Source organism: Trachemys scripta, chromosome 7 (genome assembly GCF_013100865.1).
Source record: "Trachemys scripta elegans isolate TJP31775 chromosome 7, CAS_Tse_1.0, whole genome shotgun sequence".
Classification (NCBI taxonomy): domain Eukaryota; kingdom Metazoa; phylum Chordata; order Testudines; family Emydidae; genus Trachemys; species Trachemys scripta.
The window spans coordinates 20,711,503-20,729,932 of NC_048304.1; the positions used below are offsets into that span (position 1 = coordinate 20,711,503).

Genomic DNA, 18,430 nt, shown 5'->3' on the forward strand with positions numbered 1-18,430 from the left:
AGTCAGCAAGAGCAATTTCCCACTGAGTTCTCTCTGTTCTGTGTCTCTGTTGTCTTATTTAAGCTATAACTTCTTCAAAGTAGGGACTGTCTGTATTTTGTGTCTGACACAAGGCTGAGCAGATTATTGGCAGGCACTTAAAAACAATTGAGTGGAGGGATGGTCTGGTAGTTAAGGCTGGGACTCAGGAGATCTGGCTTTAAATCCTACCTCTACCACAGACTTTCTGTTCCGCCTTGAGCAAGTGGCTTAATCTCTCTGTGCCTTGGTTTCCCCATCTGTCAAACGGGGATAATCACGCTTCCTTTCTCAGATCCTTTTTCCTGCCTTGTCTATTTAGGAGATAAGCTCATTGGGGGCAGTGACTGTCCCTTGGTATGTGTTTCCACAGCACAGAACAACACAGTTGGGCTTTGATATTGGTGATATTTAATGCTAATAATTTAGAGTATTTGTTGCTGTGATTAATCATTTTAAATTTTGACATGGTCCTTTTCCCAGTGTTCAAACACCTCTGCTAAAAATGGATCGACATTTTGTTGAAAAGAACTGAATCAGGTTCAGTGCATCCTTTCAAACAGCAGCAGCCCAGGGCCCATCAGAAACCAAGGACAGAGAAGGTAAGAGGGAAATGGATTCAGATCCATTCATAAGTGCATCCGAAGAAGTGGGCTGTAGTCCACGAAAGCTTATGCTCTAATAAATTTGTTAGTCTCTAAGGTGCCACAAGTACTCCTGTTCTTCTTTTTGCGGATACAGACTAACACGGCTGCTACTCTGAAACCATTCATAAGACTGGCATGTGTCTTGAACATTTCCAGTTTTGCAGACTACAATACCACTCCAACCATCTTCCTACACACTCCCAGAAACCCAGACCTAGCCCTGTTAGGGAAAAATTCTCCATGTGGTTTCTTCCAGGTTTTGCAGTCCTCAAAATATATTTCTCTCTCTCATTCACATGATCTTCACTGTCATGGCTCAGAGATAGAGTAAGCAGGGAAGCAGCCAAACATTCCTGCCTGAGCTTGGTTGGCTGTGATACAGAACAGGAGGGGCAGGCAGGAGAGGGAGAGGAGGCGGAGGGGAAGGCAGAGGCAGAAAGGATAGGGTGCCAGATGCTTCCATTGACGACAAAACCCTCCGGCCAGCCCCTTTACTTCTGCTTTGGCCAATGAGGTGAGCAGCTTTGGTCGAGCCTCTTTCAAGCCTTCCCCTGCCTTCACTGTGATAACCTCCCTGGCAGTCATGTGATGGGGATATAGTACTACACTAGGGGAGCTAAAGGACACATCAGCAGCCCTGCCACTGCTGTTGCAAATCGGGACCCTGCCTCCAGGCAGTTTTCAAGGACAACAGTTAATAAGCGGCCAGGCCCCCTCCTTAGGAGCGCGGTGGCGTTTGGTGATTGCTGGGGTGTCGCGCTGGTTCTGAATGCCACGAGGAGCTGCTGCCCGCTGGGATATTGCTTGCCTTTGATCTGGGGTGTTTTTTGGTTTTTTTTGGTGTGTGTGTCTGTGCAGAAAAGTTCAGGTAAGGAGTAAAGACTCGTTTCTCACCCGCAGGGCGGGGGCAGAGCGGTGTCCCGTAGCGTAGAGCATCCTGCCCGCTTGGGGCTGCTGGCCGGGTTAGCACTGCCCGGGGGGCGCGTGGAGCCCCGGGGTCAAGGGAAGGAGATCTCCGGGATCGCTGGGGGGACGGGACATGCTGGAGAGAAGCTCTGGGATCAGCGTTGGGGAGGGGGGAGGAGGAGATCAGGACTTGTTGAAGTGCCGCCGTGCAAAGGGGTGTGTGTGTGGCGGGGGGGACCTTCGTGCCATCCAGTCCCAATGGACTCTGGAAGAGCGGACTCCACAAGCTGGCTGTGTTTACACGGACTCCGCTTTCTGCCGGGGGAGCTGGTCGGGCAGGAGCCGGGGCGATGTTTACAACCATATGTTGGCCGGACTGGCAGAGACGGGACAATTCTCTCTGCCCAGCGCTGAGACCCGCTTCAGTTGCAAGACGGGGCCGGGAATCACCCCTCTCTCAAAGCCAGGAGCCTGCCCGCTCTCTGCCGATGCAATGCGTCCGGAGAGCTGCCCCCCTTTGCTCCCCCACCCTAGACGCGGGGGACTAGCTCTTTGCAGAAGGATAACGAGTACATGGTTAAAGCCCCCTCCTCCCCCCACACACACACTCTTTGCACGGGGGTGACGGCACGCGGCGTTGCGATGCATGGATGTGGCTTGCAGAGGTCGGTTGTTTTGTGGCTCCGGACAGGAGCAAAAGGGACCCCCCCCCCCAAAAGGAGAGCATCGGGCTGCAACGCTCAAGCCCATCTCCCCCTGGCGCGCTGGGAGGCCGGCCGGGGCTGCTCGGGAAGGCGCTGGTGGGGAGCAGGAGGAGGAGGCTGTGTGTGCTCTGCTCGCAGGCTGTTATGGTAATGTTGACAGGAGAAGCAGCGAGGCAGGGTTACTCTCGGTCAAGCAGAGCTCTGGGGCCGAGGAAAGGGCGGGGGGAGCAGTAGCAATGCACTGGGTTCCTTCGCTTCTTAGCCCCGCCAGGTGGGCTAAACACACCCCAAAGGCAACCCCACATCCGGACTCACAGCCTGGCAAGGCCGAGGGGCTCTGAAATGCAGCATCCCCTCTCCCCGCTTTCTGCCCCGTGCAACGAATCAGTGGCAGGGGATCCATTCCCGATTGAGAAATTAGCATAGAAATGCCTGGAACGAATGTGTGATCGGCATGTGTATGCGAGCGAGGCAGCGGATGACTGCTTCCCCAGCCCGGCAGCGGCTGCTGTAGATTAAAGTGTTTCCTCTTTAAGAAGGCAGGGGAAAGTGGAGGAGCTTTTCAGAAGCCTGCTTTCTCCAAAAGGGCTCTGGGGCGTTTGCAAGCAGTGGAATGGGGAAACCACGCGAGCTGGAAAGCATTCTTCTGAGCTTCCTACTAACGCTCAAAAAAACAACAAGGAGTCCGGTGGCGCCTTAAAGACTAACAGATTCATTTGGTCATAAGCTTTCGTGGGTAAAAAACCCCACTTCTTCAGATGCTAATATAGATACCCCTTAGGCTGCCCCCTAACACCACCCCTTTAAAAGTGGCGATCACCATATCATGCTGTATCAAATGCATCCTCTCTTTAGTGCACCTTGCGGAGGTAATCCTTGGCATGACTACTCTGTATTGTAAAATGGACTGGAAAGAGGCTCCATACCAGGAAAATTACTTTGGAGAACTCATTTCAGTAATGCAGCTCCCAGGCGGCTCATGGGTTTTTCTATTTTAAAAATGCCTCTATATGTTAACTGGCTCCTTTGAAATTTAAGGCCCCCTGTGTTTCAAAGTCACTTTATAGTCAGTTTTATGGCCCAATTGGAGCAGGATCAGGCCCTGACACATTTTTAATCCTCAGAGAAAAGCGATTTCCCTGGAAAATGGTTGTCAGCATATCCACAACTGCTTAGCAAGCACCAATTGGCAAAATATGCTCTTGGTGTTATCAGTTGTGTGATATGATATTTCCTATGATGTTGTAAACATCACCAGGAATAACAGGCTGCTAAATTTCTGCCTATCTTTCAGCAAGCTCTGAGGCCTTGACTCTTGTAATGGTTTCTCTGAAACATTGCTGTACAGCGGCATAGGTGTTCCATCCTTTTATTAGCCAGTCACTAAACAGACAACTGTAAAACAGAACAATGTGACTCTGGCATAACATGCAAGAAAACAAAGCTGAGAACTCTTTCGAAACTTGGAGACCATAGTGCTGCTGTGCACTGTTAATCAGCTGCTACATTTCACCCCAGAGGTGGCTGCATTTCAATGGCACAAGAAGAAAAGCCTCTTTTATAAATAGTTTTGGAATGTTTATGGATGCAAATGTTGTATATAAATGTTAGATATATGATATAAGCATTATTTTGTATTAACCTAACTGGTTCTTGTTTCTTTGCAAATGTCTGGCTTGGGCCATATCTTTAGCCAAGGTATTGAGGGTCTTTTGCTCTTTAGATTGGCAAGTAGTGTGGACATTTTGTCATTGATTTCAGTGGGAGCAAGAATGGCTTCCAGATTGAAATGGACATTTAAGAAATCTTTACAAAAAAACTTTTTTTTTCCCTATGCTAAGTTTGCTGTCACTCAGATACACACTCTCTCTCTCTCTCACACACACTCTCTCTCTCTCTCACACACACACACACACTCTCTCTCTCGCTCTCTTTAGTAAAAATGTCTTGTGTGCAAAATCTTTGTGGTCACAGCAACAGCAGTGAGAGGTTGGAGCTGGAGCAAAATGGGAATAGGCAGGATTTGAAGCCATCTGCCATATGGGAATGCACCCTCCCTTCTGCCCCACATTAAACTGTGGTTATCTCTGCTTTTGAGGCAAGCAAGACATTAATCAGAGAACCCTTTTTGGAAGCAATAAAAGATTCACAGAGCCAGATTCTGATCTCTGTTCACTGGTCAGCTCCACTGACTTCTGTTGGAGTAATTGAATTTGCACTGAGATCAAAATCTGATTCGTAGTCCCCTAGGCATATTTCAGGTATGCTGGCAACCACTTTTACCATTAGAAATGATCATAGGCTAAGGTCACAGAACATGGACACTAACCTTTGTTTGAACTTCCTCACTTTGAGCACATGTGAGTATTTCATTATCAGTTTGCAGGAACAGATGACTGACAGTGGGTGCAAACCAGGAAAATGTACAACTTGGCTTTTAATTCCCCTTTCTTCAAAACCACCACCACCCTCCTCCACCCATAAACATAAATAAGGAAGCTGTAGCTTTAAGAAGTGTGTTTTTACTTCTGCTTCCTGTGGAAGGTTAATAGACTGATGCTGATGGAGCTTGTGAAGGTTGTTGTGCACTGCATCAGCTATAGATTGAGTGCACAGATTTATTTTTATTTCCTCCTAGAAGACAGAGACAGAGGCAATTTGCAGATCGGGCAGCATAGGTGCCCTGGAGTAATAATAAACATCTCCCACCCTTCCCAAAACTGGACGCTATTGACTATTCATGGCAAAGTGTCTTCAGCACAGCAACACTGCCTGTGGAAAATGAGAGTGTGCAACAAGCCTGACTGGCATTTCCTTCATGCTAGGTCACATGCCTTCTGATTGCCTCTCTCTCTCTCTCTCTCACTCTCAAATACACCCTTATTAACAGATCAAATGATATCTATCTCTGCAATCCACATACCTTCCACAGAGAGGTGTGTTTTATGATGTACATATGCAGCTCAGTTTCCAGTCAGTCACCTTGAGCAAAGCAGAGGACCCAGGGCCAGTGTTCAGCAAAGTCTACACATCTTCATTTTAGCTCCTTAAGGGTTATATTGTGCAGCTGTTAAGCAGTGTTTTCTCAGATAAAACTCCCAGTAAGATTGTTGTGCCTGAATTGAGGGTTGCAGGAATTGCATTGCCTTCACAGGGAGTTTCGCCTAAGAGAGAACTGCAAAATAAGCGTCTGAACCTGTAGTTCTTTATTTAAGTGAGTAGTCCCAATGAGTTCAATCAGAATGCTCAAGTGAGTAAGAGGTCGAAGGATCAGGCCCATTGGCCCTACTAAATTGCATGTTCCGAATATAACAAAATGCAGTCACTTGCTGTAGTCACAATGAGTTGAAATCCTACGCAAGAGCTTGGTTCCAAGTTCCCAATTTAGAAGTTGGCACCATGTTTAGATCATCTCAGGGCTGTGTAGCCAAGTGACAGGCAGCGTGGAGTGATGAGGTGACACTAGCACAATCAGCTGGCCTGCCAGCACATGGTAATTAGCCCAGCATGGTGCCAGTCTTATTAAGAGTGATGCAGGTGATGATGACGTTAGCAAACTGATTCATTACATCTGGAAAGGAAAATCGTACTAGTAAATGCTGAAGCACAATAAATATGTTTGGCTCCTGGCAGATTGGTCCTTGCATTATGCTGATTAGCCTATATTTGAATAACTGAGAAAGTTAATAATAAAGTCAATGGAAAGCTATAAGATAAGAAAAGGATTGTGTTCTTTTATGGACCCAAGTTATAAACTTTATTTTTATTTGTTTTTTGGGTGGTAAAAATTTCAACATTTTTTTTTTTTTCCATTCCCTTCTTTGGCTCTCTGTTTCCTTGTCAGGCAAAAGATTATAAATGTATTTCCTCTTGCCAGTAATAGTCTGAGGAGGCACTGTAAATCTAAGGAACACATAGTTGTGAAATGATTTCTGAAAGAATTCTTTTGCAAACATGTGGTGCAATCTTGGAAAATGCCAAGGCACTCAGAATCCTTTGGGGGTGATACAGCAATATGAAAGCATGTAGCAACATGTGTTCCCAGTGAAACTGCATGCCATTGACTCTCATTTGAGCTAGAGAGATTTGTAGGTCTTCTAGTGCATGGAGGTGAATGATTAAACCTGATTTCTGACTGTCAATATTTTTGGTCCCTATATTCAGGCTTTCGCTTGAACTTTCACTGTGTGGTATATGCTGGTGGGATATCCGTAACAGATTATCCAGGAATGGTGGATCACTTGCTTCCTGCTGATGAATATTTTTCATCCACAAGATCCCCCGTTGGATACTTTGGGGACATGATGGCCGGTGGGAGGTCGTATCAGATGCTGCCCTCACCTGTGTCAGAAGATGACAGCGATTCTTCAAGCTTTTGCTCTTGTTCCAGTCCTGATTCCCAGGTTCTCAGCTCTAGCTATGGAAGCACATCTAGCGCTGAAAGTCAAGATAATATTTTAGACTATTTACTGTCCCAGGCTTCCTTGGGGAACACCCCTGCTTCTTGGTGGGACAAAAGGAGACTTCAACCAGTAGTGAAAGAGGAGTATTTCAGATTGCCTGAGTTCGCAGTGGATATGGAAGATTCTGGACCATTTCAGCCCACACTTGAGGAGATTGAGGAGTTTCTGGAAGAAAACATGGAGTTGGATCTCAAGGAAGGGCCTAAAAGTGAGACCAAGGACTTGAGAGCTTGCAGCCAAGTTTCCGTTGCTTCAGTCCAGCAAAAAGACCATCTGGTACCTAGCGTTAATTTAAAAGAAAGTAAAAGTGAACAATCAAGTAGCTCAACAGAAGGTAGCGATGTTTCAAACGGAGCTCTATCCCTGGAGGGAGGGATACCTGTCATGCTCCAAATTCAGCCTGTACAGATCAAACAAGAGTCAAATACAAGCCCTAGTTCACAAGGACCAGCACAAGAGAATATTAAAATTGCACAGCTCCTAGTCAACATTCAAGGACAGACATTTGCACTTGTGCCGCAGATTGTTCAGTCATCCAATTTGAACTTGTCCTCTAAATTTGTCCGCATAGCTCCAGTCCCTATTGCTGCAAAGCCTATTGGGCCAGGAGGCATGATCCAGGGTCAAACGGGGATCATCATGGGCCAGAAATTTCCAAAGAACCCTGCGGCAGAACTCATTAAAATGCACAAATGTTCTTTCCCTGGCTGTACCAAGATGTACACTAAAAGCAGCCATTTGAAAGCGCACCTGAGGAGACACACAGGAGAAAAACCTTTTGCATGCACGTGGCCCGGTTGTGGATGGAGGTCAGTACTGGGATGCAGTCATACTCTGTATCCAATAAACATATCATTCACTTGACATAATATGCCAGCCAAACAGGTTTGAACCAAGTTCATTTATAAACCATTTTGCTGTTTTCTGAAACCGGTTTGGTTGGTTTTAAAATTAAAACCACTTCTCTTAATGTTAGATAATCCAGGGACTTTGGTGCGTTGAATAGCATAGCATTACTGTTGACATTAACTGTACAAAAGTCTAAAAAAATACCCCAGTGACTGGTATTTCATTTCATAATGGCCAGATTAGACTTGCTACTGCAGGCATTGCTTTGTATATTCATTGGTCCCATTGCAGCATACCATCTCCAATGTACCATTGATGCAAACTAGGATACACAAAGCAAATTGGGTCATTGGAGCATAGTCACTTCATCACTAATACTACGTGGTTGTCTGTATTTGTAGATTCAACTACATGGAGGTCAAATACAGTCAGTGAAGGGCTATGAACGACATATATGCTTTAATAAGACCCTAATAAAATTTTAAAACATTATAAGCAATTTTGTAATTTCCAGAATAAAATACTAGCTTGGGAATGCTATCTCATTATAGGATATGCTACTCAAATTTAATCTATGTTTATTTTATGTTCCGGTTTAGAAATGTATATTAGTGCCCATCCAGATGTACTCCTGAATATTGTACATTTCAAAAGCGAGCATTGGCCTGCTAAACCCAGGGTTGTGAGTTCAATCCTTGAGGGGGCCACTTAGGGATCTGGGGCAAAATCAGTACTTGGTCTTGCTAGTGAAGGCAGGGGGCTGGACTCGATGACCTTTCAGGGTCCCTCCCAGTTCTATGAGATAGGTATATCTCCATATATTATGTATTATTATAATCAGAAGGGCTGGTTAAAATTTTTCTGTCAAAACTTTTCATCAATGGAAAACTGAGTTTTTGAGTAAGTAAAAATTTTCACCGAATTTGTCAGCTTTCCTCAAAATTTTTGATTATTCGTTGGAAAACTGGAAACTGACAAATATTTCTTTTGTGATTAAAAAGTTGAAATTTTCCATGGAAACCCCTTCTCCTCCATTTTTCAGTCTGCTCTGGAACCCAGCCAGTTTCTTAACACTAGCAATGAAACATCATACTCTGTGATGAAAACCAAACATCATCTCAAATCCCTCCTGTTAAATTATACCAAAAGTATTCAAAAGACTTGGCAAAAGGAAAAACATCCTGTAGTGCTTTGATGAGCAATGAGTGGTTAGGAAATATGTCACACTCATTGTGAACTGAAGAGATAACAGGAGAGATATGAGTAAAAATGCAGATATGCGAGATATGAGATCACGAGGGACGGATGAATTTGTTTGAAAGGAAAAGATCTGAACTAGTCTGAATCTTGTCCCTTTCCTCAAACTGATACACTGAGATTTCCCCATTGCCACTAGGGCTGAGTGGATCATTTGTAGCTAATACTTCCTGTGATCAGTTTCCTCCCTTTTCTAATTCAAGGAAGTTCCATGAGCAGATTGCAATTTTCCTTAATTTATTTGTTACCAATGACATTTTTCACAAGCTTTGTTTACTTCCAGCCTTGCGATTCAAAATGAACTGAAATTCGACTGTGTCACTCAGATGTGATTGGTCACATAAATCACATGGCATTTTTCCATGCTCTCATTGCATGAGCATAGTCCTTTCTATTTGGCTTTCAGTGTCAATGCTTGCAAGGAGCATATTTAAGATTTGCTTTTCGCTAGCATCTGTGCAAACTTAACGCTTGCTTTCCATGAGCCATGATACTAGTGAAACTTGATTGTCCAAATTTTCGTGGAAAGGGAACAAAACAAAGGGTTGAAATGTGGCCAGAATTTAATTCCTTTAAAAAGCTGAATGAATGTTTGTGGGAAATTGATTTGCAGTATTCAGCTAACCACCAGTGACAATGATCCTGACAGGCATATTTGAGGTCAGAAGGTGACTTGCCAGGGCTCGGATTCTGCCTCTCTCTGATTCCCCATTGATTTCAGCAGTCCAAGATCAGACCTCAGGAGTCTGTTTGTGAATTGTTCTTTTGTGGATAATCTTCTGTGGATGTATCTTATGAGAACACTGGTATTTTCCAGAATGTCAGTCAAAGGTGAATGATTAGGAATATCTATGCAGCAATATGGTCTAATGTTCTCTTGGATGCCTTCCATGGAGTGACACCAAGGGTGAGTTTAGCCTCTGTATGTCCACAACCTTACAAGGGTTAAAGTCTAGTGTGAATGGTGCCTAGCAACAGTACCACAAGGGCAATGGAAGGGCATGTAAAGAGAAGTACTGATCCAGATGGTGAGTGCATCTAGAACCTGTAATTTAAAGAGCCAACTGCGTGGACAGCCACAACTCTTTATGGGCAGAAGCCCAGTAGAGGCTAGGGATTAAATAACTTCCATACAAAAAAGGCTTGTTTCTGGCAGTTGGATGTTTTTCCAAACCCGTCATTGTGATTGAATCTTTGCATTTAGCATGACTGAGAGCATAAGCCAGAACCCTGGATCCACATGCCCCATAACTTTGAATGAGTTCTGATCCCAGTTTGAAATTTTTCAGCTGGGGCCCATCACTAACATAGACGAAGGAGGGGGCAGACTTTCAAAGGGGCTGTTTCCCTCTATCACAAATCTCTTAGAATAAGCTTGAGATTCCAGCAGTCCCATGTGTTCTTCTCAGACATCAAAGTCAGATCTGCAGTGACATACCATAGCCAGAGCCAAGTGAGCACTGAATTACACAGTCCCCTTTCATCAGTAAAGCATGTTTACCTTTTCCAGAAGTTCAGGGAGAGCTGTGAGCTCACATGACTAAGTCAAGTACATCTGGAGTCTGTTCTTAGTATTATATCATCCCAAATGAATTTATGCACTGAGATGATGCTGCTGGTTTCTTCCACGTTCTTTTCCGTGTGTGTATGGTGTATTTCTTGTTCAACAAAATGAACTTAAAATCGGAGTTAATGGAAAATAACAATTTAGAAAAATGCTGCTTGGTATAATTTGAGTCATAGCGTTTAGCTGCAGGTGGGGTGGCGGGGGAGAAGCTTTTCCTTCTTCCTGTATGGGCAGAACAGCTGAACTAAAACAAACTGCCAACCAACCCTGTGTAAGCTTTAAGTGTAGCACAGCAAAGTGATGAGCAAGGTTAAACTTTTGCAAGCCGCATACAGCGTGGGATTCCCAAGTTCCTTTCTGAAGCTGACTACTATCAACTTTTGCCCCTCCGTCACAGAAAGCGAGAGCTGCTCTTTTCAGTCTTAAGCAGTATGCAAACAGCAGAGTACAGAAACTGCCAGTGATCCATTTAGTCCAGTATCCTGTTGTACCGGTCAGAGCATTGATCCATGTCAGACCAGGTTACACCTTAGGTTCATCTATGTCAGTGGTTCTCAAAGCCGGTCCGCCGCTTTTGTTCAGGGAAAGCCCCTGGTGGGCCAGGCCAGTTTGTTTACCTGCCATGTCCGCAAGTTCAGCCGATCGTGGGTCCCACTGGCCGCGGTTTGCCACTCCAGGCCAATGGGGGCTGCAGGAAGCGGCGCTGGCCGAGGGGTGTGCTGGCCGCGCTGCCCGCGGCCCCCATTGGCCTGGAGCGTCGAACTGTGGCCAGTGGGAGCTGCGATCATCCGAACCTGCGGATGCGGCAGGTAAACAAACTGACCCGGCTCGCCAGGGGCTTTCTCTGAACAAGCGGCGGACCAGCTTTGAGAACCACTGATCTAGGTTAGTGGCTACTGCCTGCCACTGCTGAGAAAGGCAAAACCATGAAACTCACACCTGAATTTCAGTATCTTATTTGGGAAATTTGGTGAAGACAGATGCAAGCTACTGCACTTCGGAAGGAAGAGTTTAAAGGGCTTGTAAACCATGCTGATGAGTCTGAGTTAGCTGTAACTTCTCAGGAAGATGATCTTGGCAATGATATAGTATAGGCAAGTTGCTGGAGTTGCCTGCTCAGGGCACCACAATGGCCCCAAAATGGGAATAAGATTCTTGGGGCTGATTATCACTTACACCGTATAAAGCCGTGGCTGTGCTAAAGGAAGCTTACTGTATGAGGCTGTGTATTTCCTGAGCACACAGTGCGTTACAGGACACAAAGAAAGTTCAGGTGCTGTAACTCCAGCAGGAGGTGGATGGGGGGAGGAGATCCCTGTGAGGATTCCCTCGTAGAGATAGATCCCTCGCAACATCCTGTTAGGTAGGAGACTTTTCCTTCCAACTTACAAGGCCACAAGGCTCAAGCCCAAGCTTCTTGGATCCCCAGGGACACCCGGGAGGCCCGGGGCATCCACACAGAGACTCTGTACTTCTGCTCTGGCCCTCATACAATGTGTTGTTTCCCCATCCCTCTACCATATTCCAGCCCCTCCTCCCTCAGTCTCTACCTCCTGCCCTAGCTGGCATCCCCAGAATGGCATAGAGGCTTCTGCAGGGTCTTGAGGACAGGAAAAGGTGCTGTGGAAGTGGTTGAGCCTTTCTTCTGCAAGGGAAAGGGAGATGTGCCTGAAGAACCTCTGTGTTTGGATCTTGCGGTCACAATGTGGGCCATTATTGTTCTTTACCGTGTGTACCCCAGTAGCTCTCGGGATTGGGGCCACGTTGTGGGCACTGCCCCTGCCTGTTTCATAGGAGTGGTACAGAAAGGGCTAGTTGGATGCTCCCTTTCCTATAATACAAGACGAAGAAGAGCTAGGGCACACAGTGAAATTTAAAAGGCAACAGAAAGAAGCTACTTTATTATGAAACTTCTAGTTAACTGATGGAACTGGAATGTGGAGGAGTCAGACTAGATGATCATAATTGTGCTCTCTGAATCTCCTTCTTCTCTGGGTTCCAGAGTTTTTTAAACAACATTGTAGTAAATGCCTTTTCATCACAACTGTTACACCAACTGCGGGGCTACTTTATTTCTGAATTCCAGAGGGAAACTGTGAAGGGCTGACCCTCCCAAGTCCCTGGCAGCCTTTGAAATAAATCCCTCAGGTGGAAAATACTCTCACCTGTTCCTGAAGTGAGAATTCTAACAAGATGCAGTCACTCCCTTACCAGATAGGTCTCCCTTGAGCAGAAGCTGACAGTCTGGCTAAATAGTGTGATTCAGCTCCCTGACTGAAGCCAGCAGGTAGAGTGGAAGGAAGGCAACAAACTCAGTGTCATTCTGCACTTACGGGGCTACATTCATCCTTGGCCCATCTCCATCAAGTGCAGTGGAATTACAAGAGGGGTGAATTTGGCTCCTTGTGTTTGTGTGAGATTTCCAAACGGCCTCTGTCTTTATTTGGGAGGAGCTGTTATTTCTTAGGTGCTGGGATCATAAAATTTGGGCTGGTTATTCGTAAGTGGTGCCTCTTTTGCATTTGCTACCTGCTTGAATTTGGAATTCCATCAATTTTTTTAGACTGTAAGGCGAGACGGGACCTTTACGATCATTTAGTCCGATCTCTGCATATCGCAGGCAATAGAATTCTACCAGTTTCCCGTTCTAACTTTTGGGTTGTTGTTTTTTTGTAAACACAGGGGGGGAGAGAGGGGTTTATTTCTGTGGGCCCAGTAAGGTGATCTTTCCATGAATGCTGGGTAACAGCATTGCAACATTTTTACTTCTTCAATTAAGGGCTTCGTTATGAGGCTAAGTGTATTTTTATCATATTAACTCACATTAGCTTCCAAGGCTCACGTATCACACACATCTCTGACATATGACTCCCTCCCCTCTCCCTTGGTGCAATTGCCAGAGACCCATTGCAGTTGTCTTGCTCTGAGCTTGTTTCAGGTCCCTCCATCCCACTATTCCTTGTGTTTTATAATGATATTGACACCTGGATGAGGCAGCCCTGTATTTTCCGGCTCCTGCCTCTGCCTTGAGGATTGCTCTGTGTTTGGGTCTCAAGGACTCCTTTCCTGAGGTGGATTTCTCTTCCACCTGAGAAAGTGACAACCTTCCCTGGCAAACAAATCAGTTCCTTGTCCAACATGTCTGATCCCATGTCTGTCAACTTGCCACTGTGATATCTTGGTGAGGTCCTAGCAGCTCTCAGACTGCGAAGCTCTGTACAGTGTATGCTGTCCTTCTTTTTCTCGCCTGTTGAGTTGCTCTGAAAAGTTTCTCAGAGTCCTATGAACTCATGGTTCTTAAAGATAATTCCTTTAAGGACACTGCATCAGGGCCAGCCCAATGAAGGAGTTTCACGAGCAGTTCATGGTCATGTCAGTGTTCCAGGCTCTGGTCATGGCTGGGTACCCACTGCTGGCAAGGGCTAGCAGTGTTAGAGAGAGAAGTGTTCGCAGGTGCAGATGGGCCCAAATTCAGCCCTGGATCACAACACTCAAGAACTTTTGGAAAGTTTGGATCTGTAGCAAAATCTAAACTATCCACTTGGTAGTGGACAGTGGAATAAAAACTTAGAATAAAAAAAAAAATCCTAAATCCAAACATTTGATCCTGACCATCAACTGGTAGCATGGGATCATCTCTAGTTGCAATTTTAATGTATTTTCTTGCATGAAGGGTTTAGAGTATGAGCGGTAAAGTCTCTTTCCACCACAAATGGCGCTCTTTATTTCCCCTCCAGAAATATAGTATATTTACACAAGTGGTGGTGTGATGTTTTTGTTCCACAAATGCACATTTTCCCACAAGTCCTTTCCTCTATTTATTCAGCAAACATTCATGACTTCATGTATTTATTGTAAATAAACAGCTGATATCGTTTCTTGAGAACTCTTTTTCTGTACCACTCTTTGGTAGTGTTCTGGCAACTCACACTCATCATCCTTTGTTGGACAGCAGTTCTGCATGCATCCAGAAGGAACTGTCTTAGCACGACATTGTTAACACTTGGGCTCCCAGCACTGGGATGGGCTAGAAATAGCACCAACCCAGCTGCTCGGTCCCAAGGATTAGCTGGTTTATCTGAGTTTAAAGTGGGCCTCTGAGATTCACAATGGCTATTTGGGGACTATTCCTTGGCAGTTGCGGGTGGGAGATGTCTAAAAATAAAATGATATCGGGGAATCTAATTTTGGTAACTGAGGGCCAAATCCTTATCTCCATTTGTACCAGTGTAAATCCAGAGTAGCTGCAGTGTAGTCAATGGAGTCATTCTGGATTTACTCCAATATAACTGTGAGCAGGAATTGACAGTGAGACATTAATAGCCCTTTATTTAATCATTCGGGAGAGAAGAAGAAAGGCCAAATTCTTATGTCAATTCAATAAGCCAAGTGGCTTCAGAGTAAGTATGGCTGACTCTGCCTGGGAGTCCCTCGCATAGTATCTGGCCACAGTCTCACAAACTAGTCGTGATTGAGGATATTGCTGTTCCTCCAGCATTCTGAGCATGCCAAGGTGAGACTGGCAGAAGCCTTAGCTTTGGAGCATTGGTGGTGGTCTCTGCTCAGGAGAGGCCCAGAACTGGAGTTTAAGGAAGATGCTGTGGGTTAGAATTGATGTGCATTGGCAGAGCTTTGGGAGGTTTGGGATTGGAATAGCAGGGGGTGCTGCAGGTCAGTAGTGATGATGCAATAGCCGGGTTGTGTGTATGTGTAGTCAGGGATTAGGGTAAAGCTTATACACCGGTAACCCCTTTAGGGCCTGTCTCCAGTCAGTGCTATCAGTTATATGAGCACCAAAGAATGATTCAATGAAGTGGGTAGTGTATTACTGCTGCCCTCTGCTGGATAGAATGAGAACTGCTCCAGTGTATGTCATGGGCCTTATAGTGCTGACAGATTCTCCTTTAGCTTAAGTGTTTGGGCTTCTGCGGCAGGAGGACTTGAGTTCTATCCCCGCTGCTGTCATGAAGTTCCATGCATGCAGCATGGGCCATGGAAAAGTAACAATGACATAAAAGAATTAGCAGCAAAAATCTGAAGAGGTTTTTCTTTTCTAAACCTCTGCTTGCAGGTTCTCCAGATCAGATGAGCTCTCCCGGCACAGGCGCTCCCACTCTGGAGTGAAACCTTACCAGTGTCCTGTCTGCGAGAAGAAATTTGCTCGAAGTGACCACTTATCCAAACACGTCAAGGTGCACCGGTTCCCTAGAAGCAACCGCTCTGTGCGCTCAGTGAACTGATTGGTCCCACCTACCCCTTGCCACCCGTCCATCGCAGAACAGCCGACAACAGCACTTTGCTCACTATATTTCTTGTGATAATTTATTTGTCTCCATAGAACAGTCAGCGCTGTTACTTCACACTACCACCTCTGAATGTTTTGTGTCCTACAAACATAATTTGAGAACAAAGTTCTTTTGGGGGAGGGTGGGGTGGGTTTTTTATTAATATTATTATTATTATTATTTTATTATTTTATTTTCATTTCCTTCTATCTTTCCCTTTGCTGCTGCTTCTTTTTGGAAATTACAGTGTTTTATTTTTAGCTGTTTTCTGCTGCACAAGGCAAATTTATGGGCTACTTGCTGCTAGTTAATTATAGTCCTGGCATTCCTGAGGGCTTTGCTCATGTACAGGGCCATTCATTGTGAGTTTTTATTAAGCTGGTCTATTTGTCCAGTTTGGAAACAGTAAATTCCTTTTGAAATGAAAACAGCTCCTTTGTTTTTCAGTCGCCTGAGCCAAGGATTTGTGGGGGCAGGCAAAAGGAGGAGGAGGAACGGTTGGGAGGTGGGGAGTAGTGGGATTGGAATTGGTGTCCCTGATTTCGCTAACACACCATCCTTCAGTGGTCCTTGCTGTTCATAACTTGGTCGGCAAATCTCGTGCACCCGGAAACTGGAACTGACAATGTCTTTAAAACAAAAACCCAAACGCTCAGGCCAGATTAAATGGGCTGGAATGAAGGCCTTTCACTGTGGATCAGGGTAAACTGCCTGCATGCCTTCCATCTTATGTGGCCAATGTGTTGAGCGTAGGGAGATGCCTGCATATTTAAGGAAACAGTGATAACACCTTGGCTCTGGCTGAAACTATCCTCTTCATTATCAGGAGTGTTGTTGGTTAGAGCAGGGGGGACTGGATGTCAGGACTCCTAGTTTCTATTCCTGGCTCTGCTGTCATCTCACGGTGTGACATTGGGCAAGCACCAATCCTGAAAGGTGCTGGGTGGGCATCTTTAACTCCCCCTGACTTCAGCAGATGCCTAGCAGACTTGGGCCCTGAAACTCTTCATAGCTTGGTTCCCCCATCTGTACAATGAGGATAATAATACTTATATCCCACCCAGGAGAGATTGTGAGGCGTAATTAATGTTTGTAAAGCACTTTGAGATCCTTAGCTGATCTTTAAGTGCAAAGCATTATTTTATTATTAACAGCCATGTCAGAGCTCCACGCAGCTGGGGTGTGAATGGGTGGGAACAGTAGCCAGTAGAAACAAATACATATGGTAGCTACCTAAGTGGCTAAGAAGGAAATTTTAAACAATAATCAGATGGTAGCAGCAACGATATTATGTTTGTGTTTCTTGTTTTGTTTTGTTTTGTTTTTTTAACTCTGCTGATTGTAGGAATCTTCAGAATACAATAGAATTCAAAAATCAAAGACGATTATATAAAGGATATTGCATTTCCTTTCCACTCACAGATGGCATCTGTCTGTCTTCTTGTCAGCCAAATGGGAAATAAAACACTGCAATTCTCACATTAGTCGGTAGAAGTGGAGAACATACTGTATGTAAGAACAATAGAGCTAAAACGACCTTATTTTAGGAATGCATTCCTTTTGTCCTCTAGAAATTAATATAAATGAACTATCTTTTGTTGACTGGTTTATCTCACATCCTATGAATGTATGTAAATAAAACTGTACATAGATGCATATCTATATAAAATATCTTTTAATAACATATCAAAATTTGTGTAAATTGGAAACAAAAATATCTATAAAGCCAGTGTACATAAGTTACAATTCTGTATATTTTCTTTTGTTCTTCATAAAATATATTTACTTTGACAATAAAATGAAAATGGAAATTTTAAATCCCTTTTGAAATGATTTTTTCCCCAATCATGTTTGAGAGAAGAAATTAGTTCTTGCGTTTTGTTTCACCTGGACATAACTTCTTAGGTATGGGGTGAAAGGGTGAGGCTGGAGTTCGTCCACAGTTAACTTCAGAAGCTTTTGTGATCCTGATAGGCCCAAAGTTAACACTAGTGATGTTTGCTCTGCTTCATGTGACAGGCATAGGACCAATATTCAGCAGGGATCAGAGCTCAGAAATTATTGGGGGTCCTGAGACATTTCTGTTCCCCCTTCTATTCTATTTAAGTTTTCATGCCATGCCTGTCAGTCACTGTGGTGCCCTCTGTGTAGGGTGACCAGATGTCCCGTTTTTAAAGGGACAGTCCCATTTTTTGGGACTTTTTCTTATATAGGTGCCTATTACCCTCCACCCCCTGTCCCATTTTCTCACAGTTGCTATCTGGTCACCCTACCTCTGTAGTATCTGACTGCCATGGAACATGCTTGCAGTGCAAATGTGGTTAACGAATGAAAAGCTAACAGGGCTCAAGGCAGTGGGGTCTAATGGTTAGTGTATAAAAGGAGGACTCAGGGCTGCAGGGTTCTAGTCGTGGCTCTGTCAATAGCTCTCTGTGTGACCCAGGGCAAAGTACTGAACCACTCTATGCCTCAGTTTCCTCATCTATAAAATGGGCATAATGATACACCACAGAAATATTGCAGGGGTTTAATTATGTTTATAAGATGAAAGGTGCTAAAGAAGAGCCAGGGATTATTAGTAGTAATAATAGTCATAGGGTTAGACTGTGAAATTAAGCAGCCAGTAGGAAAATCCTGCATGACATAACACAGATTTAATTGCTACTTCATTTTGGTCTGATTTTCTTGTGAAAGCCCCATATCCAACAGAATGGTACATGAGATCTGAAAGCCC

General features: G+C 44.7%; 1 protein-coding gene across 2 annotated transcripts; it reads left to right on the plus strand.

Moving 5' to 3' along the window:
- Positions 1-1,250: 1,250 nt before the first annotated feature.
- On the plus strand, positions 1,251-15,838 carry KLF15 (Kruppel like factor 15). 2 transcript variants are annotated; one of them, XM_034776522.1, is made up of 3 exons: positions 1,251-1,533; positions 6,440-7,547; positions 15,483-15,838. In XM_034776522.1, the coding sequence occupies exons 2-3, from the start codon at positions 6,505-6,507 to the stop codon at positions 15,649-15,651; spliced, it is 1,212 nt and encodes a 403-aa protein (XP_034632413.1). In that variant the 5' UTR covers positions 1,251-1,533; positions 6,440-6,504; the 3' UTR covers positions 15,652-15,838. The 2 variants fall into 2 exon arrangements, with proteins under 2 accessions (XP_034632413.1, XP_034632412.1); XM_034776521.1 differs by lacking the exon at positions 1,251-1,533 and adding an exon at positions 1,540-3,144.
- Positions 15,839-18,430: the final 2,592 nt, after the last annotated feature.